This window comes from Cricetulus griseus, chromosome 9 (assembly GCF_003668045.3).
Source record: "Cricetulus griseus strain 17A/GY chromosome 9, alternate assembly CriGri-PICRH-1.0, whole genome shotgun sequence".
NCBI lineage: Eukaryota > Metazoa > Chordata > Mammalia > Rodentia > Cricetidae > Cricetulus > Cricetulus griseus.
Window position 1 is genome coordinate 12,973,200 of NC_048602.1, and position 25,020 is coordinate 12,998,219.

Here is a 25,020-nt window from a genome sequence, read left to right on the forward strand (position 1 = left end):
TAAATGTTGGTTTTTTTAACAATCTCACAAATCAGCGAGACTCCCTTCTCATTATCCAGAGAGGACAGTATCCTGAGCCTGAACAGGGAGGTGTTTCTTATAGAGTACTCTGTGATTCTGGAAGAGTGATTTGTGGACACATCCAGGTCCCAGGACGTGTCCCTGACACCCGATTGTTATGAATATGTCCCTATGGAGGATCTAGAGTTCCTTTTCAGTCCACAAATGTCTACCCATGAGCCTGTTCCTGTTTGCCATATTCATAAACCAACTATATATGTAAGGGTCACCAGGGAAGACTCCACAGAAATCTCAGACCATACAAATGTGAGGAATGTCCCAGATCCTTTACATGCCCCTATAAGATCTCAGTTCACCAGAGAAGACACAGGGTAGAGAGGTCATTTTTCTGTATCGATGGTGAAACAGGTTCCTATCAAGGCTCAGGCCTACAAGTTCATGAGTGCATACCCTAGAACTGAATCTCTGGACCAGGTTAGCCTTAAATTCCTAGGTCTGTCTGCCTCTGATTCTTCAGTGCTACTATTAAAGGTTTGTGTAACTACATCCTGTGGAAATATTAATCCTGATTAAGCATAGCCAATACTTTCCACTGAAATAATAGAGTATACTTCTTTTATTAAAAGTGATTTTAGTGATTGCAAATCTCACATCATATACTCCAATTGGGTTGAGTTCTTCCCTTATCTGTCCCCCTCCCCTGAGACCTTCCACCACACTCCTAAAGATAAACAGAAAACAAAAAGGTACATTTGGTGTTGTCCATATATGCACTGGAACATGGTGAAATTCCTATTTGCCAAACCGTGAAAGGAGGATGAGACTTTCTCTGCCTGCATCCATGCCAGAAGCTAGGAATTGGGCACAGTCCTGGGATTGTTAGAGCAGGGAATGTCCAGATCTCCCATACCTACACCATGACTTGCTGCAACCTGCTGTGGGCCAGTGAAATTTGGGTCTAGTTCTTTCACAAGTAATGATGCTGAGACTATCTACTTAGACGAAGACTAAACTTTCAGACATTCTCCAGTGAGACAGTTAAATTAAAATAAGGAAAATGATAAATATGTTATTTAATCTAAATTCCAAAAATAATCTCCAGGGTCTGTTGACACTATCTAATTTATTCATTTTTAAATATGTATGAAAAGGGCTCCTGGAAATTAGCAATGGGAATTTTCCTCTTCTACAAGATTAAAGTCACATGGTAGGCAAACCCTAAATGCTATTTTTCTCATAGCCTTTTTTAAAATTTAAATTAGAAACAATCTTGTTTGACACATCAATCTCAGTTCACTCTCCCTCCCCTCCTACTGTGCCTCCCACCAACCCAATATCCCATCTCCATCTGATCCCCATGGGAGATCTTCAAATTGTGTCAAATCTTATGTAGCAGCGCCTAGGCCCTCCTCATAGTTTCTAGGCTAGGCCGAGAAAGTTTCTTTCTAAGGGGAATTCACTCCCCATTCCTACACTTTGGATAAATCCTGACCCACTACCAGAGGCCGCATAGACTGCCTAGGATTCCCAACTGACACCCATGTTCAGGGGGTCTGGGTCAGTCCTATGCTGGTTTCTCAGCTATCAGTCTGGGGTACATAAGCTCCCTCTTGTTCAGGTCAGCTGTTTCTGTGGTTTCTCCAACCTGGTCTTGACCCCTTTGCTCATCACTCCTCCCTCTCTGCAACTGGATTCTAGGAGTTCGGCTCAGTGTTTAGCTGTGGGTCTCTACTTCTGCTTCCATCATCTACTGGATGAAGGCTCTAGGTTGGCATATGAGCTAGTCATCAATCTCATTATAGGTGAAGGGCATTTAAGGTACCCTCTCCACTATTGCCTAGATTGTTAGGTTTTGCTGGTGCAGAATCCCTAGACCCTGGTTGTGTTATGTTAGTCTTTATTTTCTGATCATGTACTATCAATTTCCCATTCCTTCTTTCAATAGGTACAGGTGGGGCCTCTCCCTCTCCTGGTGGGTATGGATCCAAGGCTCAAATGGTTGTAGATGCTGGATAGTTTGATCTATCCTGAAGTCTCTCTCCTGGTGGTTGCAAATGAGTCTCAGACACCAGTGTTATCAGATACTGGATGGTTTCTTCTACCCCCAGTACTCTGGGAAATTCAATGGGTTGGACAGTACTATCTGCCTGGATTAGGAGCCTCTAACTAGAAGAAGGGAGGAGAGCAGGAGAAGGCCAGTCACTCATATCCCCCTGTGGGTGCGTGTGGGTCCAAGACTCAGATGACAGCAGACTCTGGATGGTTTCATCTGCCCCCAGGTCTCTGAGGAATTCTGTGGACAGGAAGTGACCATGTACCTGATCATGGTCCTCCAAGGAGGGGCAGGGTAGGAGAATGGCAACACTTAACTCTCTCAGTGGGTGCAGGTCCAAATCTCCAATGGAGGCACACTTTACACAAGCCTGTGAGAAGGAGGAAAGTAACATAGACATATATGGTCCCCCAGAAAAGGGGAAAGGGACAAGACCTTCTGAGCAATTTTGGAGAAAGTGGGAAGGAAGGTAGGAGAAAGAGGAGGGGAGAAGAGAAGGATGGAGCAGAACATAAGGGGTCAGGAAGGTCGAGTTGGGTGAAAACAGAGAAAGACAGGAAGAAAAGAGATACTTTAATAGAGGGAGCCATTATGAACATAAGGAAAAATCTGGCACTAATGAAGTCTTCAGGAATACACAAGGATGACCCCAATTAAGAATCTAAGCAACAGTGTAGAGTTTACCTTAAATGTTGTTCCATTATAATGAGATTGATCACTGCATAAATGCCATCATATTTCTTTGATCCGGTACTTGATGGAAGCAGAAGCAGAGATTCACAGATAAGCATTGAGCTGAATTCCTGGAGTCCAGCTATAGAAATGATGTGGGATGAGCAAAGGTGTCAAGACCATGCTAGGGAAACCCACAGAAACTGTTGACCTGAACAACTGGGTGCTCACAGACCCCAGAATGCCAGCTGTATAATGAGCACAAAACCTAAATAAGGCCCCTGAGCATGGCTGTCAGTTTTGGTGGCTTCGACAGTTTATGGGGCCTCAGTCAGTGAAATCAGTAGTTATCCCTAGTTCACCAACAGGAATTGGGTGTCCTTTCTGTTTGGAGGGAAACTCTCTCAGCCTAGATACACAGGCATGGGCCTACATCCTGCCCCAAATGATATGCAGACATTGTTGATTCCCCATGGGAGGCCTCACCCATGCTGATAGTGGATGGGGGATGGGATGGGGACTTGGTAGGACAGGTGGGAGAGGGAACTGTGATTGATACATAAAATGAGATTGTTTTCATTTAAATGAAAATAATCAAAAATAAAATATATTCAGATTGTAATATGAGATGCAAAAATGTGCTTTAAAATAAAAAGTAAGATAAACCTACTACCAGAGTGCTGCACCCCATTTACCTTACTTTATTTACCTGTCTATCTCCTTGACTCTACCTCCTACAAGCCAAGTGCTGTAACATCTATCTTCTAAATGACTCATCAAATTGTTTTAGTTGTATATAATTCTTTTATTTGCATATATTCATTTCCTCAAAAAGTGCATGTCTGCCCTCCTGGTTTTGCCTGAGGAGTTACATTACTAGCATACTTTATTCATAATAACTTTTTCATTAGGAAATGTCTCCTTTTCTGCAAAGAAGAAATGGTTCTAACCTGGGGTCCTCTGGTCCCTAGAAAGTGCACACCCCAAATAATCCAAGTCCTTTCCACTGGGGGAAAAAAGCCCCGTCTTCTCCATGATGTAGTCTAACATATAGACTTTGAGGGGAGACCTTCTGTCATGACTTTACCACCATTATTAACTGGCATTGACATTTGGTTTTCACTTTTAATTTAAATCTGTCTGTCTGTCTATATATTTTACGTCACTTCTGAAGTTTTCCCTCTCTCATTTCCTCTCAGTGCCCTTATCCCCACTGCCCTCTGTCCCCATCCAGCCTCTCCTCTTCCATTTCTCTTCAGGAAAGGTCAGGTGGCCTGTGAGTACCAACAAGACATAACAAGTTGCAGTAAGACTAAGCATCCCTCATGTATAAAAACTGGGCAAGGCAAACTAGCATGAGGAGTAGGGTCCCAAAAGCCAGGAAAAGAGTTGAAAAGATACATGCAGACAGAACACTGTGTATATATAACAAATAAATCTAGAAGATAATAGTAGACAGCCCCTGTACCCACTGTTTGGAGTTCCAAAGGAGGACAAAGCTACACAACTGTAACTTATATGTAGAGTGCTTAATAATTAACCCATCAACAAACTATGGGTGCCCATTCTGTTCAGAGAGTCTGTATTTGCATATTAAGTTTAGTTTCATTCAGGTACCTTTATTTTTATTATATTTGCCCAGTCTACAAAACAGGATTATTTTCTTTATTTATGTTTGCATGAATCAGAGTGTTTTTAAAAGTTCCTCTCATATAAATCTTAGCCTCTTACTTAATGCATTATCTGTGAGCTTTCTCTGGCCATTGCAGAACTTGTCACTTGGTACTCTAGCTCAAAAATATCTGAAGATTTTATTCTCATTTTGCTTTTTATTCTGATCAGTAGTTTTCATCCTTTTTAAAAATTTGTTTTAATTTGTCTTACCTTATCAGTATATTTTATTTTCATAAAAGACAATTTGGATATGAACATGCTGTAAGAGGGAAGGTTGCAACATGCTATGGTTAGGCTTGGCTAAGAATTTTCATGACAGTGCTTTGTTTTCTTCCGCCACAAAGGAAGCTTTGTAATTATAGGGAAAACATGAAGTGTGCTAGGAGATGAGATAATGTTGCTGCATACATGTATACATTCAGGGTTTGACAATGCAACTGTGGTTACATGGTGTAATGTTTCTGGTAGGAAATGTATAGTAGGCTCCGTGTGGCATATGCTTTTAACAGGTGCCGAACTGAACTGAAACCCAGATTCAGAGAAGGACGAGTGAAGAGCACAGGGGTCCAGACCAGGCTGGTGAAACCCACAGAAACAGCTGACATGAATGTAGGGGGACTCTTGGTCCCCAGACTGATAGCTGGGATACCAGTGTAAGACTGATCCAGACTCCAGGAACATGGGTTTCTGTGAGGAAACATCAGAAATCAACGGGACCTCCTGTAGAAGCCCAGTATTCATCCCTAGCATAGGTGTGGACTTTGGGAGCCCATTCCACATAGAGGAATACTCCCTGAGCCAACACAAATGGGGTGGTCCTAGGCCCTACTCCAAAGGATACAATAGACTCTGATGACACCCTATGGAAGGCCTCACCATCCAGGGGAAGCAGAAAGGATATGGGATAGGTAGGGTTTTAGTTGTGGGGGGTGGTTGTAGGGGAGGACAGGAGGGAGAAGGGAACTGGGATTGTCATGTAAATCAATCCTGTTTCTAATTAAAATAAAAAAGTTGAAAAAAACATACATGATCAAATGCAAAAAAAAATAGCTTAGGTATTGGCATGGTGGTGCATGCTATTAATGACAGCACTTCAGAAGCAGAGGCAGGTGGAACTTTGAGTTTATATCAATCAGAAATACAGTGTAAATTCCAGTACAGCCAAGTTTTGGCATTGAAGGAAACCTTGGAAAATAGAAATATGGTGAGGATGTATTTAAAGGGGAAGGCTATGTTTCAGTTTCAACAAGCTGAATATTTGTCAGTCTGGGTCTGGCTTTACAGCCAAGCATAGAAGTAAGGCATTATAGAAATTTTCTCCATAACTAACAAATGCTACTATGCTAGTTATGTGTCAGAGTTGTCCCTGAATGGAGTCCTGTGATTATCAGATAGCATGAAGAGGGTGGGGAGAGGGAGGGGGAGGAAAAGTAAGTGGGAGAGAGAGAGAAGAGGGAGAGGGAGAGAGAGACAGAGAGAGACCCTGAGGCTGGCATGGGCATCTGAAATTTCAAAGAGGACATGCAGAATGCATAACCTCAAAAAAAAAAAAAAAAAAAAAAAACTCCACAGCTACTACTGGAAGGCCACACCTTCTTATCCAAATATTATCTCATTTGGTAAGGAAGGGTTCAAAAACATTAGTGTGGTGATATATTGTTTATCATTTATTAGAGCTTCCTGGGGATTCACAAAGCTAAATCAGGCACAAGCTATAGAAACCAGGCACACACACTTAATCCCAGCACAGAAGGTAGGAGGTGGTGGTACATACCTTTAGTCCTTGGATCACCACTAATACATAGACATCTCTCTGTGAGTCCAAGACCACCAAGATCCACAGAAGAACTAAAGGAGAATTATAGCTCACACCTTTAAACGCAACATTAGGGATGTACAAAAGACAGAAGCAAGATCTCAGAGAGGTATCTATTGTCTAGCCATGCTGAAGAACAGTTACAGTCTGATGCTCAGTGAGAGCTACTGGAGAAAGAATGACCCCATCCAGCCTGAAGTAGAGGGAGGAAGCCAGTGGCCAGCTGCTTATCTTATATTCAGCTTGAAGCTTGAACCTCAATATCTGTCTCTGTCATTTATTTTTTCATATTTCACATTAGCCTATAGGTACTATTATCATCCCAGCCAGGACCTATGCTATATGATTAGTATACCATTTTACAAATAAATAGAATGGTTTGGTTAATAGATAACCATCCGATACAAATATGTGGAAGTACATAGAGAAAACATTAATGGGAATATACATACACTTTAATTTTAAACAATAGCACATTACCCACATTCTAGTCATTGAAATGTTTGTTCTTTAAATCATTTCCCATCTGTCTTTATGGTGCCAAGTGTTAGAGTGTTCTTAGATGCAGAATTTGTTTCTTTCTGCTTTTGGAGGAAAGTTTTCTAAACAATCCTGTAGATCTTAGGGCATTCTAAATTTAAGAGCTGAAAGCCTACCATACAAACTGATTGCTCTGTTCTTTGTGTGCTCAAGGTCAAAATGTTCTTGGGTCAGGTTCAATTTGTATTTTTTCTAATGCAAGACTGTTAGCAATCTAGACTGTAATAATTTAACAATAAGTAGAAACACTTTAACACTCTATTTGCATTTTGCATTTCTGCATCCTCATATCATGGCAGGAATCAATAATCTCTGCATATCTTCCTACCTAGAAAGAAAAATGGCAAGAAAAAATAGATAACATAAAATATTCCATATTTAATTGAAATTTGAATTATTACTATGTAATTCCTTAAAGAATCAAGACAGTCAATATAGGACACATTTGCAACTCAATGCAATATCACATAATATGTTCATATAATATATTTTTGAAATAATGAACTAGTGCAGAGCTGGCTGGTAAAGAGTGCTCATACTTAGGTGGATTTGCAAACAATCAAATTTTCAAAAGGAAAAACTGAGGTGTTTGGAACTGAAGTGTCTTCATTAGCAACAAATTTTACTAAATTGGGTGCAGGAGTGTCATATTTAGGTTTGAGTAGACAGCATTTAACAGTGAGTGCAAAAGAGGCATTTTTGCTGTTCAAAATAAACTTGAGAGACAATGGAATCACTTGCATAACTGCAAAACTGTGAAATAATGGAATTTTATATTGGAATATGGAAACCAAAGGGAATTCTTTTTTGGAGACATTGGTGATGCATCAATTTCCCACTGTACCATGGCTGTGGAAGTATATTACTTACCCAGTGTGAGAAATGCTTTCAGCTGTGGCTACCTCTCATATCCCATCCTCTATTTCAAATACAGGTGTCAGTTTTGTTTTAATTAATGATCACAATCAATTTAAAATGGCTGCACAAAGTATAAAGCAGGTTGCTGAAGTCACAAACCCAGGTGGTAGAGATAATGACCATCTGCTAGAAAAACAGATCCTCCAAAGGCAGGAAAGGAAAAACTAAGGGTTGGTCAGTCTGAAAAAGTTCATGGTTTTTGCATCCCTGTCGTGGAACAAGGCACGAACTGAGGACATTTTAAAGCTGTGTTCCAGTCTCTGACTGTGGTAGCATGGGATGAAGGGGCTTTGCCTTACACACAGAATAGTATCAGGAAGGTAAAACTTGAAGATAAATTTCGTGAAAGGATCCATAAAGCAGAGGATTGACAGATGGCTTGTTTCCAGGTAAATGTATGCACAAGGATGTGACAGGTTGCCAGTCAACAGAGAAATGCTTCATTTGCTGAGCTCAGCATTCTCTGTAGCTCCTCATGGTATGAAATCTGATTTAATGTTTTATTTTCAGTAGAAACTCACGATTATCACTGTCATTTTTATGCACTATCCTGCTTTTCACTCTTCCCTCCCTCTTATTTTCTAGTATTACTTAGCTACATCAATGCACACTTTGAATGATTTATAACATTTCTGATATTAGAGATGAATTTTGATACTCAATTCCTACTGAGGATAATTTCAGATATTATTTATTACTGATAAAGAGCATATATTTCATGACTATTTTAGATGTTGGTCACTTGATCTCTGTTAACATATAATACTTGAAAATTGCTGATTGATTACCTATAACACAGCAAGTTCTTTAGTTGAATAATCTTTCCTTTGGGGCAAATAACACTTCAACACATCTTCACAAGCAGAAACAATTTTCTTTCAGAGTCTGTTGACTTTCAAGGACGTGGCCATCAATTTCTCCAAGCAGGAATGGGAATTCCTGAATACATCACAGAGGGAATTTTACAGACACGTCATGTTGGAGAATTACAGCAACTTGGTTTCTGTAGGTGAGAATAAATTATTTTCTGATTGCTGCCTAGCCCTAGGAATGTTTAACAACTGGTATTACTATTTTGAATTGTTTTCTATGAATGAATCCAATCTCCTAATTATTTCTAGGTATTAGTGAGTGTAATGTTTACTGCAATTTTTCTTATATCATTTTAAATGGTCTTGTAATTTTGGGTAACTCATAACTCATTCACATATGATGAATTGTGAATTGATTAATTCAGTAGCAGTAATGTGTAAATGTACTTTGAATCCAACGGTTTTCTATTTGTTATTTTGTAGTGTAAAGGAACTGGAAGGTTTAAAAATTAAAATTAATTTTTTAAAAGTTTACACCAGCTGTTTGGTGGTGGCTCACGCCTTTAATCCCAGCACTCGGGAGGCAGAGGCAGGCAGATCTCCATGATTTCAAGAACAGCGTGGTCTACAAAAGCTAGTTCAGCAGAGCCTTCAAAGCCACAGAAACACCCTGTCTTGAAATCTTCGCCCCACAGAATAGTTTACAACACCTGGCAAGTATGTACTAAGAAGACTTCAAATCTGATTCTCTTCTTATGTTCTTTATTGTTCACTGAGTACAAGCCTATGTTACACCCCAACTCTTTTCCACATTATGTAAAGATATTATCTCATGTCTCTTCTAATTCATAGGCCTTTCTGAATCAAAACCAGAGCTAGTCACCTGCCTTGAAGAAAACAAAGAACCCTGGATTGTGAATATAGATGAAGAAGAAGGCCTGGAACCAGGTAAGATGAAAGGGAACAATGGTTCATGTTTGGAATACAAAACAAGGAACAAACAACAACAGCAAAGGGATTATCCTGCTCCTTACTAAAAGTGATGCTGAGTCTTTCTTTTAGAATTGTGTACTAGCATCCAGCACACAGATGATTTTACATGGTTTACATTAATTTCATCAGAATAACGATTATATAAAATTTAGTATGCCAATAACAATTGCCACTGTATGTGTGGTTTCATTTTGTGTGCCAATATGAGTTTGAACTTTTCCAATGTATGTCAGTGATAAATGGATAACTTTTACTAGTGTTTTTATATATTTTTGAACATTTTAATATTATATCTGGACCAGTTCATTTTTCTTTCATTTGCCTCCTTGTGTACCAACACTTTACTACCCTAACCCAATGTCATGATTCCCCAAACCATTTTATTCTCTCTATCAGAAAACAATCATAAAATACATAAAAATAGAGGAATATTTTTGCTGGCCAAGTGTTGTGGAAGAAAAGACTTTGAATATGGTTGCTATACCCTGTGGTTATGCAGCTGAAATTCAAAGTTTTGTTTTCCTGGAAGCTAGGGACCACCCATGTTCTTGTGAAAGATTTATGACTTTTGATCTACTTTCAATGAACATGTTGAGATTTTGGTTGTCTTGAGCTTGTGTGGGTTTTGGCCTTGCTGTCACAGACTTGGTATGAAAGACCCCGAAGGGATACTTTCGTATGTATGGATGTAAAAAACAAGAGGCTTTATTGGAGACGCGGGTACCCGGGGCGACTTAGCTTTTCTGAGGCCAAGCGCCCCTAGCCAATGGAAAGGGGTCCTTATATAGGGAATAAGGCGCAAGCTAGGAGCAGGGATTCTATTTGATGGTTCAAATGAGGCACAGAGCCATTCCAGATCAGCATATTCTCAAGGTCTGGTGTCTGGTACAACAGACTTGATTCCTCCCTCCGCGCCCAGGTGGCTGACCTTGGGGGCGGAGACCTTGGGACGGAGTGTTTCTCAACGGGGGGGGGGCGTGGGGGCGAGGGGTGCTCGGCCCCAGCCCCGGCGCGGTGCCAGGGCAGCCCCGCCTGGGTGAACCGGCTTGGGAGGGAAAACGGCAGCCGGGGGAAGTGGAGGCCGGCGGGGGCAGGATGAAGGTGAAGCAGGGCAGCTCTGCGGCAGCTAGCAGCTCCCGGACAATTATCGCCCCGCGCTGCACTCTCCAGCCCATCCCGGCTGCTCCAGAGAGAACACCCAGCATCAGCATAGGCGGGGGGAGACAGAGAAGCAGCGGGCCTTTCATTCCCCCATTTCTCTTGTAACTGAATGAAATCTTTCATTCAAAGGTCTCTGGTTAGGTCTTTCTCTAAGCTTGGCCATGCTGTCTCTAACTATTCCTGTATGGTCTGTAAAAATGATAAATCTAACCCTCGTCTGTTCTGCAGGACCACCTCAGAGAGTGATGTTAAGGATTTTTCGAGTGCACTGACTGACTCTTCTAGGACCTGGATATCCGTGTGCATGGCTTGTTGTAGAAGCTTAAAATGATTAATTCCCTGTAAGGCAATGGTTCCGGTCCCTATGCCGGCTGCTATGCCCCCCACTGTTATCTCTCCTAATAATAGGGCCACCGTAAAGGATATTGGCTCCCTCTTATGTCGGGTTGACTTCTCTAGTACCCTATAAATATATTCAGGTTGGTGATATGTGACCCTGGGCCAAAGTTCTGTCAATATACAAAAGTCAATAGTGGCATTGAGAACGGTAGTAGAGACGCAGGGGGTCAAACCAGTACTGCCTATGCATAGCCCCTTTCCTGAGACCTCAGACAATGTGAGCTTGTGCTGCATGGCAGTTTCACAACTGGTAGGCGCTGAGGTCTGGTGACGCCGGACCCAGACAGTGTCCCCGATCTGGTAGGAATGGGGAATGGTAGGATGGTCCCTCTGGTCTTTATAAGTTTTTTTTTTTAAAAGGTGTGAGCCCATATGGCCTAGGGGTATGCTAGGGGGAGTAGGAGGACCCAGTCTCTAGTGTCCCCATCAGGGAGTGATAGGTACTGGCATCCCCTCGCAAGGAAGTTCCCTTTGACTTAGCATTTCAACCAGGGAGAATGGACGGCGAAATTCTTTTCCAAACTGCTTCCTGCTGACTTTGGGACGAAGTTAGGGACCCCAGAAGGTTGAAATGCTAGTCAAAAGCAAAAAGGAATTTAGGCAATGGGGAATCCATCAGGGGCTTCTGGTTAGCAGACACTGTTGCAGAGATAGGGGGTGTCCACATCAGCTGGACTGGTTCACATCCACAGCAAGTCCAAGGCTCGCAGTCTACTTGGAACAGCGGGTAGTCTGCAACTGATACTCAGATGTCTGTCAGAAGCAGAAACCTGTTTAAGACATATTTAAACTAGGAACAGAGGTTAAAACTTATTTATAGAAGCCCACAGTGCAGAAAAAGCAGATATCTGGATATCTGTTCAAACAGCAAGAACACATTTATAACTTTGAGTCCTAGCAAAAACTACAGATTTGGGCTATAAGCATGTACATTTTTCTTCTGTCCAGAGAGCTAGGTATGGATTGGACAGGGGTGCCTTTGGCCTGATGAAAAGCCCTTTAAGTTTGTACTTAGATGACAACCAAAATAAACTTAAAAACCTTGAGCTTGTGCCTGAACAGTAGATAGTCATTATTTTATCAGCTAACATACTGACTAGTCTATAGTGGATCTAACTGTCTGATGCTGTCAAGCTGACAACCAGTAATATTTCAGAGATCTGAGAAGGGTATATTTTATCCGAATCTACTAAAAAGTGACAGAAGCCAGTTAGAAGTAGGTCCATATACAGTTAGCCAAACCCAAGTTTCTCCATTACCGTTGGAGGCAGCTGTCTCAAAGAACAACAATCTTCGCCAGGCCTATCTGTGAGAGGTTTTATTTTCTCTCTGTGGAAGAGGGACATGGAAAAGACTGACCTTGTTTTGTCTAGGCAAAGGGGTACAATCAATTTTCCAGCGTCCAGCAGCTTTGTCCACAGTCTCGGCCAGGTTCTGGCAGGCGGCAGGTTTCATATCTGAGCATCTGCTCATTGGTCCAGGTGCAGGAACTGAGGTGCCTGTAATCTTCGGGTCATTGTCAGGATCTGGCAGTCTGTCTGACATTATAAACTTTAAAGATAACAATTTAAATGCCATATTCTGAAGATCTCTGAAGCATTAGAGGTCTGTTTGTCTGTTTTAATTACTTGCCTTAAGCACACATTAAGTATACAGGTGGCTAGGTAAGGTCTTATTTCTGTAAATAATTTTTAGTCTGACTGTAACTGGTTTTAACTTAGTAAGATGTTTGAAACAGCACAGCTGAACTTAAAACTGCATAGAGCTACCTTATATTCCTTAAACAGTAGCTTAACTTCTTTCTTAGGCAGGGTTTTTCTGTGACTTTGGAGCCTGTCCTGGAATTCGATCTGCCGGACCAGACAGGCCTTGAACTCATAAAGATCCATCTGCCTCTTACTCCCGAGTGGTGGGATTAAGGGCTTGTATCCCCAATGTTCTAAACTTAAGGCGTGTGCTATCAACATCCTGAGCTTAAAGGTGTGTGTTATCAACATCCTAAATTTATTTCTAAAATATAAACTGTAATACCTTATAATAGATCAGCATCTTTCATAAAACAAAAACTTTACATTGTCAGGCTTTGCTCAAAAATAATTTTAAATTGAAGCTCTTTAATTACAAACATTAATAAAAACAAACATAAAAAAAAACTGGTTTTAAAAAGAAATTTAAATTCCCTTAAGGTCTTTCTGTAATATATAGAAGCATTAACATTGTAAATCTCAATTGAAAAACTTGTTTCTAAGATGGTACCTCTAATTTCCATGCGGTCATCTTTAGTCAAGATGGCGGTTTAAGTATTCCTTTTTTAATTTTAGCAAAATGGCGACCAGTCAAGTCATATGAACATTTTAAAACAAGTATATATAAAACAGAATTAGCTTAATATGGTTAAAATTTTAGACATGAGAAACCATAGCACAGTTTACATTTTTCTCTGACTTATAATAACCTTTTTTCTGATTTTTAACAACTTTCCTCTGACCTTTTATAACTTGCTTTGACCCTCCATAACTTTCTGTAACAATCTTCTCTGCTATGACTTGCTTGCTTTAATTTTCTATAACCTTTTAGTTCATTTCTCTGACTCTCTTAGACATTCTTAGACAAGTTTCCTTTTTTTTTTCTTTCCCTCTTTATTATTTAAGTCTCCTACATTTTTTTTTTTATTTCTCAGTTAACATCAAAATTTTATCAAAGTCCTTTTTACAGTTCTTAATAACTTTAAGGCCGTTTAGATGTCCGGATCAGGCCAGATAAGTTTATACGCTCGAGCTGAGGAACAAAGAGTAATTCATTTGCGTTTATGCACATCAATTATAAAACAAAGGCCAAACAACACAGAACACAGAACAGGTTTTCGCAGCGCAGTTTCGACAGAGAGTCGAAAGAATTGGGGGGGCGGGTCGAATAAGGGGGCCCTCCTTCTTCGTCCCCAGTAAAGATTGCACATCCCTCAAGTTGAGGGCCTTCTCCAAAGAGACTGGGAAAATGTCCAGTCATAGATCTAAGTTCAAAGTACAAATCCCTCACACTGAGGGCTTCCCAAGTTCAAAATACAAATCCCTCACACAGAGGGCTTCAAACGCTACCAGGACGTCTCCTGGAGCCGCGGTCGGGAGTTCGAACCCGTCAGTCCCTCCTCGGATCCGCCTACAAATGTACACAGCTGTATACTACAAACGCAAGCGCAATTCACAAGACGGACTCAGACCAGACAAGACAAAACAGCAGATCCGAACAACACTTACCTCCCAGACGTGGGTCGGTGGTCCCTGGGCGGGTCTCGATCCCGGACCGAGCCCCCAAATGAAAGACCCCGAAGGGATACTTTCGTAGAGGGAGACCCACACACCCAGGAACCAGCGAGGCAACGAACTGGATGTAAAAAACAAGCGGCTTTATTGGAGACGCGGGTACCCGGGGCGACTTAGCTTTTCTGAGGCCAAGCGCCCCGAGCCAAGGGAAAGGGGTCCTTATATAGGGAAAAAGGCGCAAGCTAGGAGCAGGGATTCTATTTGATGGTTCAAATGAGGCACAGAGCCATTCCAGATCAGCATATTCTCAAGGTCTGGTGTCTGGTACAACAGACTTGATTCCTCCCTCCGCGCCCAGGTGGCTGACCTTGGGGGCGGAGACCTTGGGACGGAGTGTTTCTCAACGGGGGGGGGCGTGGGGGCGAGGGGTGCTCGGCCCCAGCCCCGGCGCGGTGCCAGGGCAGCCCCGCCTGGGTGAACCGGCTTGGGAGGGAAAACGGCAGCCGGGGGAAGTGGAGGCCGGCGGGGGCAGGATGAAGGTGAAGCAGGGCAGCTCTGCGGCAGCTAGCAGCTCCCGGACAATTATCGCCCCGCGCTGCACTCTCCAGCCCATCCCGGCTGCTCCAGAGAAACACCCAGCATCAGCATAGGCGGGGGGAGACAGAGAGGCAGCGGGCCTTTCAGGTAATTGTATGTTCATTGGTCGTATATTGTTTGTAAAATTCTGCTTCACTAGAGTCAGTTACTGTTTCTTTATTTTATGTTCTGCCTGAATCCAATTATTTGTCCATAGGTGCCTTCACCCTCATGGGAGGGTTAAGATAAAAGAATCCCAGATAAGGCTTAGTTCTCCAAAATCTCAATATTAAGTTTCTCTAGTGAAGGATGAGTGAGACACCAACCTATGGGATCAGCAATATACTTTTACTTTAACACCATGTTCATTAAGTGGAATAATAATAGTTTTTATCTAGTGCCCATGCTAGCTTAGTTTCAGTTTTTTGGCTCTAAAGCAGGGTAACATATGGGTTCCAACAATGGAGTTGGCAGTAAGATAGACAAATACTCAGTAGTTATTACCAACACATCCCTGGCACTTTCGTACATACCTACTAGGCCAATAAAAATATGTGGTCACATGCTCCATTACTCGCAAAATTGATGACTATGCTCTTCTTATATAGCATATATAGTACTTTGAAGCACTATGAATTTATTTCAATTGGGTTGAAGCATCCAGATGAATACAAATTTATAGTCTTCCCATTCAATCTTTTCAGTATTCTGGCATTATCATTGGGTTCTTGATGGTAAATAATTACAAGGGTAATACCTTCAATGTTTGGGGTTTAACAAAAGAAAATAATGTAACCCATTATTTATACAAGAGATTTTCTTTGTTGACACATGATTTCAAGTTTGAGCATTGTCGACACTACACAGGCATGTGTCTTAATCTGGTCTTGGTCCTTCTAGACTGTTTTCTCTCCATCATCCATGTCCCTACCGTCACTTATGAAATAATCACTCCGAGACTTAGGATCGATAGGCCTTAGACTTCTTATTTGCTAGGGTTATTATAAATCAATCCATTTATATTAATCTGTAGCTGTGACTTACATAGGCAATGCCCTGATGTCCTACCTCTCTGGTGACTACATGGCATCTCTTGACTCTGTCTTCATTTTCCTTACCTCTTTGTTTGGAATTCTCACCTAGCTAAATATTAACTATCCAATGTCCAAAAATCTTTATTCATCAGATATATATATATATATATATATATATATATATATATATATATTCACAGCATGCAGATGGACATCACCCATCATCTTATCTTCTCTTTTGTGTCTAAAAAGGAAGATTTTAACTTCAACATAGTAAAATTATGTTGTAAAGTAAGAATCATAGATATAATATTTAGTCCTTTTACATTGGACAAGATTTAAAGGCAATAGTTTATTTTCTATCTTGTCTTTGTGAGTCTAAAATTTTATTTATAATTCATCTTTTATTATATCTAATAGAAACTCTATCTTTAACTATCAGTCTTCAACTCAACTCCATCATAGAACCCAGAAAAATTAATCATACTTAAGTAAACAGAGACTGTGTTGTATGTAATTTTTATAAATCAAGTATTGACAGAGACAACTTGCTGCCTGGCAGTGACTCAAAGTTCTTCTGTAACATTGGGGCATCCATCTTCAGCCTATAGGCAGAGTGTTATGCAGACTTTTCAATGAAGCAAGAAATTTGAAGTTCCTTTTTGTCTTTACAAAGTTCATCAGTTGCATTCTTTTATACACTATAGAATGTTACATATAGAATGGCTGCAAGTCCTTTGGCCTTTCAATATGTCAAAGGTACATTTTACCACCAGCTCTGGCATGCTTCCCATAAAACTTTTTTGTCTGCCATGTAGCAGAAAGCTTAGCTTGGATATGACTATATGTACTGTGGAGGGAATCTGACATGCTCTGCTCAAGCCTGAATTTCGCAGTAGGAAGAAGCCATTTCCTAAAAGACATATTCATATTTTCACCAGAGGCAACAGATCCTATCTGAAAATTTGTGGCTACCAAGAAGCTGGTTTTTAGGATTTACGTACAAATTCTTGTCAAATATTTGGTACCAATTGTATTTTTGGGTGTGAGCCTGGACTTTAATGGCTTAACTATACCTCCAGACCCTTGGATGCCAACTTTAGAGGAGACACTTCTCGGTCTGGGTCGTGGTCCTACTATACTTGTTTCTCTCTGCCTTCTGAGTATCCACCATCTGTTATGAAATAACCACTATGAGGCTTAATCTCTATAATTGTTTGTCCAAAATATTAGGCTTCATATTGGCTAATACTCTCTAATAAACTAGTCTAATTTTATTTTTACTTGCTTTTTAAATCTCAATTAAAATAATTTTATTTTACATAACAATCATATCCCCCCCAGCTTCCCATTCTGTCACTCTCCTAAACTCTTCCCTTCCAGCCTTCCTCCATCTACTCCTCAGAGAGGCTGGAGGCCTCTCATGGGGAATCATCAACTCGGACACATCACTGGGAGCTGAACTGAGCCTCTCCACATATCTATGCTGAGCAAGGTATCCATCCATAGGGAATGGGCTCTCAAAGGCCAGTTCATGCACTAGGGATAAATACTGGGTCCTCTACCAGAGTCCCATAGACTGCCCAAGGTCCCTAATGGACACCACTTTCAGGGGCCTAGGTAGGTTTTATGCAGATTCTCCAGCTGACAGTCTACAGTTTGTGAACTTCCATTTGCTCAGGTCAGATGTATCTGTGTGATTACACAACATGGTCTTGACCTATTTGCTCATCATTCCTCCCTCTCTACAAATGTACTTCAGGAGTTCAGCTCGGTGCTTAGCTGTGAATCTCTGCTTCTGCTTCCATCAGCTTCTGTATGAAGGCTCTCTGATGGCATTTAAGTTAGTCATCAACCTCGTTATAGTGGAAGGGTATTTATGTTAATCTTTACAATATTGCTTAGATTCTTAGTAGGGGTAATCTTTGTGATTTCCTGAGGAATTTTTCCTTCACCTGCTATTTCCCTGGTCTTTCCTTGCTTTCTTGAAGGGATGTGTTGACATATTGATTTTTTTTGTCTTTTCCTTTATTTCTTCAAGGGAGTTCCTCATCTCCCCCTTAATGGCCTATATAATGTTCATAAAGGTATTTTAAGGTCATTTTCTTCTGCTTCATTTTCACCTGGATGTTTAGGTCTTGTTGGTATAGAACCCATAGTCTCTGTTAATGTCATGTTACTACTCTTCCCTTTATTGAATGTGTTTTTATATTGTCATTTACACATCTCTTCCTCCAGTGTGTACAAGTGGGGCCTGGGATTCAGGAGGTCTCTCTTCTGCCAATGGGTGTAGGTGGGGCCTGTGGCTTAGGTGGTTGCTCTTTTTCTCCTGTTGCTGGAGAGGCCAAAGTATGATGGTGGCAGATTCAGACATGGATGTTTTATCCTGTGGGAATGCCGTTACCAGGTGTCTTGGTTTAGTTGATTGGATAGGAATATGATATATCCTAGACAACTAGGATCTAGAGGTAAAGGGCCTCTGGCTGTTGTTAAGAGCGGATATGTGAGAGTTGAGGCTGCCCCCAGGTCTCTGGGGTTTCAATGGACAGGGTTGGAGAGCATGATATGCCACAGACTATTATGGCCTAAAATTTAAGGGGTTACATTGGGGACAAGGGCACTCGCCTCTCCTGGTATGGGTGGGGCCGATGCTACAATGATAGTAGATGTGGTGCTGGATGTTTTCCTGTGTCAACCCATTTATATTAATCTGCCACTTTGGCTTCCATAGGTGATACCCTGGTGTCTTGCCTCCCTTTGGGTTACATGGTGTCTCTTGACAATGACTTCCTTCTCCCTAACTATTCATTTGGAATTCCTGTCTAGGTAAATTCTGCTTTTGCATTGTTCAAATAAAAGCTTTGTTCATCAACCAATGAGACAAATACTTGGACCTCCCCAGAAGAGGAAATATACAAGATTTCCTGACCTCATTGGGAGTGGGTGGAGGAGGAAGGGTACCAAGAGGGGGGAGGTGACAAAGGGAAGAGGAGAACATGAAGCATCTGAGAGGTTAAGATGAGGGAATGACAGAAAGGGAGAGGAAGGGAAGTGATACTTTGATAGAGGGAGCCATTAACAGGTTAACAAGAAATGGCACCAGGGAAATTCCCAGGAATCCACAAGGAAGATTCCAGTGAATTATTTAAGCAGCAATGAAAAGGGTACATTTACTGAACTTCTCCTATAATTACAATGATGACTACCTTGATTAACATCATGGAGCCTTGATCCATTAACTGATGTAACCAGATGCAGAGATCCACAGCTAAGTACTGTGCCAAACTCCTGTATTCCAGTTATAGAAAGGGAGGAAACATAATACGAGCAAAGGAGTCAAGATCACTTTGGAGAAACACACAGAAACAGATGAACTGAGGATGTGGTACATCCCCTAGTCCAGACCTGATAGCTGTGGAACCTGCATAAAATTGAAATAGGTACCCTGAATGTGGGTGACAGTTGTGGGGCTTGGGCAGCTTATGGTCCTGCTGGTAGTGAATCCAGTAAGTATGTATAATACATAAAATGGCTTTTTGTAGACCATTACCTAAGGAGGGATACCTTGTACAACCTAGATAAAGAGGGAAAGGCTTTGGTCATGCCCAAATGTTGTGACAGACTTTGACAATTTCCCCATGGGAGGACTCACCCACTCTGAGAAGCGGATGGGGGTGGGTTGGGTAGAGATTGGAGGAGTGGTAGGAACTGGGATTGGTAGGTAAACATGTTTTAAAAATGAAAATAGAAGGGAAATAATAAAGGGAAACATGTAGTCAGAGCACACAGAGGGACGTGACCTATCTCTATACCATCTATTAGTAATGACAGTTAAAGTGTTTTTACACATATACATGTTTCAAGAAGCTTCCACAGAAGTAAAGTTCCTTATATCCCCCTTCAAAAGATTTGTCATGTGGTCAACAGAGGTAACGTGGTGTATGAAGAAGCTTCCCATCAAATCCTATTACCACATTTTAATCCACAACACAGACAATGGAAAGAGAGTTCTGAAAACTCCAACCTAATTACATATACCCACCCTGATAAAGTCAGTAATTATATAATTACATAAATTTAATTTTCCAATTATCAAAGAAAAAGCCTGTAGTCTTAATTATTCCTCTTTTATTTGGTCTTCTACCATACTGTAGCTTCCCTACACTGACTTAATACTGTTTTAATTCTTCCTTCATCATTTCAGCAATACTAATTTTAATTATCCTTTCTGCGGAAAAAACCTACATCACCACTGGACCCTAAATTCTATAGACTAAAGATAACATATTTACCAAAATCTTAAATGCTAGTATCCATGTATTTGAGGAAACTCTATTTGTGTTTCTAGGTTAAGTCACTTAGAATAATAATTTCAGGCCCACCCATTTAAAACCAATATGTCTAATACCAAAAACATTAAGTCAAGGTGACTTATATAATTTAGCATATCCTGTGTCCTCAAGTTTTATAAAAGGAACAATAAAAACTACTCAAGTAATGGCAACTTGATGGATTCAGTCCAGAACACCACCACCTTTCTGAGAAAAACAAACACCAAATACTTCCAATTATATGAAAAATGGAAATATTCCATTTCAAGTACACATCAAAATAATTATCTACTAGGATCAAGGTGGCTTCATCCAAGAGTTGCTTAAAGGAACAAACATAAGTAAATCAATTCACAAAATGAATCAAGAGAAGAGAATATAGTAAAGAGACCACAGGTTCATTTATTTAGATGAAGAAAAGGCTTGTTATTTCATAATATATTCATTCATGTTAACAATTATGGAGTAGGAGGAACATATTTATATACAACGTAATATGATTTTAGCAAGCCAATTACCAAAATAGTCATTCTAAAAGGAGATTTCTCAAAACAATTCCTCTATAATTGGGAGAATATAGGATCCTCACTCTCGACACACCTGGTCTGTTTTCTATTTGAAATCTTAGATATCACTCTAAGATTACATGAAGCTCAAGGCACCCAGATAGGTCAGAGAAATGACACAGTATTCTCTTTGAACATAGTATTTATTTTATACAAGTATCTTTAAATGAAGATACTTATGCCTGGTACTAAGGTTCCTGCTAGTCTCTGTTTTGTTTTTTTCTGTTTTTTTTTTTCATTTTTTGGTTTAGTATTATAAACAGAAAAGTCACTGCTTTCTTAATGTGTCACACACTTATATGGTGTAATATTGCAGGAAAATACAAATTAACATATATTCTTGGTGTTATTTGTCTCTGAATCCTTCATTGTTTTGCACTGACCATCCTTCCTTCATAAGTGAAGAATGTCCCGAAATTGACATTACCCAATTGATAATGTCAAATTAAATCAATGAACTTTAGACTACTAATGAATCATGTGAGCAAGAATATTACCCAATGTCATGGGTTATGTTCATTATTGCTTGTTTAATGTAACCTGATGAGATCTGAAATGATATAATCATTAACAAGCTGTACTAAAATTCTGAAGATACATATTTGTTTTGTATATATATAACAATTATCAAATGGGGGTTATATTATTGATGAGGGAATATTGAAACATTTGGAATGTAAATGACTGGGCTAATCCACATGTGATTGATAATTATATTTTCATTAAATTTACATTTAAAATAATTTGTGAATTTAAAATAAATTTTGAGTTCTTATATTTTATTTTGAAATTTTAGATTTAAATATTCACTTAAAATATGAATTTATACAGTATGTCTTTTACAATTTCAACATATTTTTAGGTATCTGAAGAAATGGAAGTCCTGTAGAATTATCATTTTGACTGTAGAGATTTTGTAGCCTCTCCTCATGTCTATAAAGCTTTATGGAATAGATAGGCATATTTGTTGTCCATGATTATTTTGTTGTTTTCTTTGTAATAGTCACTCTATTTGAATAACTTTATATTAACATATATTAATAACAATTAATCATAGAAACTCTATATGTGATTTTTTTCACTTCCAATTTTATACTTCAGGTGTTTTGAAAGGTATAATTGATCTCAATGAATAATGCAATTTCCAAGGAAATAGAACACTTTTAGAAATAGCTAATAGTTGATTTTGTATTCTAAATTTTATGTTTATACGATTAGGATTCATGGCATGCTTAAAGAAATTTGTTACAATTTTTTCATATTATAAAATACAATTTCATGAAACAGCATTATTCTTGTTCATCATGTTTGAATATTTGATACATTATGTCCATATTTGTAGTTCATGATTATTTTATTGCTTTCTTTTTTAATAATCACACTCTTTTATAGACTACATAAAAACAAGTATTAAAAATAATTAATCCTACGAAGACTATATGTGATTTTTTCATTCCTTACATTTTATAATTCAAGTGTTTTGAAAGATGTTATTGATCTTAGTTGTGATTGGTTTATCTCGGTCAAAATGGTTTCTTCTAGTTCCATTGATTTGTCTGTGAATTTCAGTATTCCATTGTTTTTGTTTTCTGCTGAGTAGTACTCCGTTGTTTAAATGTACCATAATTTCTCTATCCATTCTTCAGTTGAGGGGCATCTAGGTTGCTTCCAGTTTCTTGCTATTACAAATAATGCTGCTATGAATATAGTTGAAAGTATGACTTTGTTGTATGAATATGCTACTTTTGAGTATATGCCTAAGAATAGGATTGCTGGATCTTGTGGTAGACTGATTCCCATTTTCCTGATGAATCGCCATACTGATTTCCATAGTGACTGTACAAGTTGGCACTCCCACAAGCAGTAGAAGAGTGTTCCCCCTTCTCCACATCTTCTCCAGCATAAGTTATATTTGGTGTTTTTGATTTTAGCCATTCTGACTGGAGTAAGATGATATCTCAGAGTTGTTTTGATTTGCATTTCCCTGATGGCTAAGGATGTTGAGCACTTTCTTATGTGTCTTTCAGCCATTTTAGATTCCTCTATTGAGAATTCGCTATTAAGTTTTGTACCCCAATTTTAATTGGATTATTTGGTGTTTTGGAAACTAGCTTCTTGAGTTCTTTGGAAATTTTTGAGTTCAGCCATCTTCCATATAGTGTGTTTGTGAATATCTTTTCCCATTCTGTGGGGAGCTGATTTGTGTTGCTGAGTGTGTCTTTTGCCTTACAGATGCTTCGAAGTTTCAGGAGGTCCTATTTATTAATTGTCAATTTCAGTGTCTGTGCTACAGGTGTGATACTCAGGAAGCTTTATTAAGATTTTATGCTTTTGCTATACTACACATTGGTGTCCTTTTCTGTATAAGTTACTCTATTATATTTGCCTAATTCCACACAGTCAGAAAATATTCACCTTTAATTTCTTCCAGCTCTGTTTTGTAATCCAATTCAGGAGATTCTTCCAAAAGAGTGTACACAAGATACTTGTCAGAGAGAAGTATCAGGAGTTTTAAGAAATAATATCACTGGGGAATTACACATGAAGAAGTTCTCAGTATGTAGAGATAAAGAATGTGGGAAGTCCATTACCAAAGGCTCCGGTCTTCAAGTTCATCAAAGAATACACACTGGAGAGAAACCCTACAGATGTAAAGAATGTGGGAAGTCCTTTACCAATGGCTCAGTTCTTCGAGTTCATCAAAGAATACACACTGGAGAGAAACCTTACAATTGTACAGATTGTGGGAAGTCCTTTACCAATGGCTCAGGTCTTCAAGTTCATCAAAGAATACACACTGGAGAGAAACCTTACAGATGTAAAGAATGTGGGAAGTCCTTTACCAAAGGCTCAGGTCTTCAAGTTCATCAAAGAATACACACTGGAGAGAAGCCCTACAGATGTAAAGAATGTGGGAAGTCCTTTACCAATGGCTCAGGTCTTCGAGTTCATCAAAGAATACACACTGGAGAGAAACCTTACAATTGTACAGATTGTGGGAAGTCCTTTACCAATGGCTCAGGTCTTCAAGTTCATCAAAGAAAACACACTGGAGAGAAACCTTACAATTGTACAGATTGTGGGAAGTCCTTTACCAATGGCTCAGGTCTTCAAGTTCATCAAAGAATACACACTGGAGAGAAACTTTACAAATGTAAAGAATGTGGGAATTCCTTTACCAAAGGCTCAAGTCTTCAAGTTCATCAAAGAATACACACGGGAGAGAAACCTTACAGATGTAAAGAATGTGGCAAGTCCTTTACCAATGGCTCAGGTCTTCAAGTTCATCAAAGAATACACACTGGACAGAAACCTTACAATTGTAAAGAATGTGGCAAGTCCTTTACCAAAGGCTCAATACTTCAAATTAATCAAAGAATACACACTGGAGAGAAACCTTACAATTGTACAGATTGCGGGAAGTCCTTTACCACAGGCTCAAACCTCCAAGTTCATCAAAGAATACACACTGGAGAGAAACCTTACAATTGTACAGATTGTGGAAAATTCTTTAAACAGCGGTCACACCTTCAAGGGCATGAAAGAATACACACTAGAGAGAAACTTTACAAATGTTCAGATTGTGCAAAGTTCTTTAGCCAGAACATACATCTTCAAGTTCATCAAAGAATACACACTGGAGAGTAACGTTAAAATTGTAAAGTATGTGGCAAGTGCTTTAAACAGAGCTCAACATTTTAAATTCATCAAAAACAACTCCACATAATGGAGAGGAGCTTGCAATTGAAAGTCATGTGGCTATTCCTTTACTAAGACCTCACTCAGGACTTACATTTCATTTAAGAATTCATTACAGAGAAAAGGTAAAAAAAATACAAATTGTGGCAAGTTGTGTGACTATGATTCACATCTTTAAAGACACTACACAACTGGAGAAGTCAGAATGCTTAATATTTAATGAGTATTTTACATGCTGTGTCATTTTCCCATGGATCATCCATGCAAAAAGAGAAAATTTACAAATGTGAGTCACGTGGGAAAATCTCTTTTAGGTGCTTAAATCCTAACAAAACTCACAGAATTCATACTAAAACACTCACAATATTAAATATGAGGCAAGTTTTCTAGAGTGCTCAGATTGTCAAACCTAACAAGGATCAGTAATGGAAAGAAACCTAACAAATGTACAGTGTTTGAAACAAAAATATAAAGAAGCTTAATGCTTAGAATACA

General features: G+C 39.5%; 1 protein-coding gene across 1 annotated transcript; it reads left to right on the forward strand.

Moving 5' to 3' along the window:
* The first annotated feature begins 417 nt into the window (after window positions 1-417).
* On the forward strand, window positions 418-24,474 carry LOC113837843 (zinc finger protein 420-like). Its single transcript, XM_027433678.2, has 5 exons — window positions 418-495; window positions 8,577-8,703; window positions 9,359-9,454; window positions 14,988-15,003; window positions 23,391-24,474. Exons 1-5 carry the CDS (start codon window positions 418-420, stop codon window positions 24,472-24,474), a joined length of 1,401 nt encoding a protein of 466 aa, XP_027289479.2.
* Window positions 24,475-25,020: the final 546 nt, after the last annotated feature.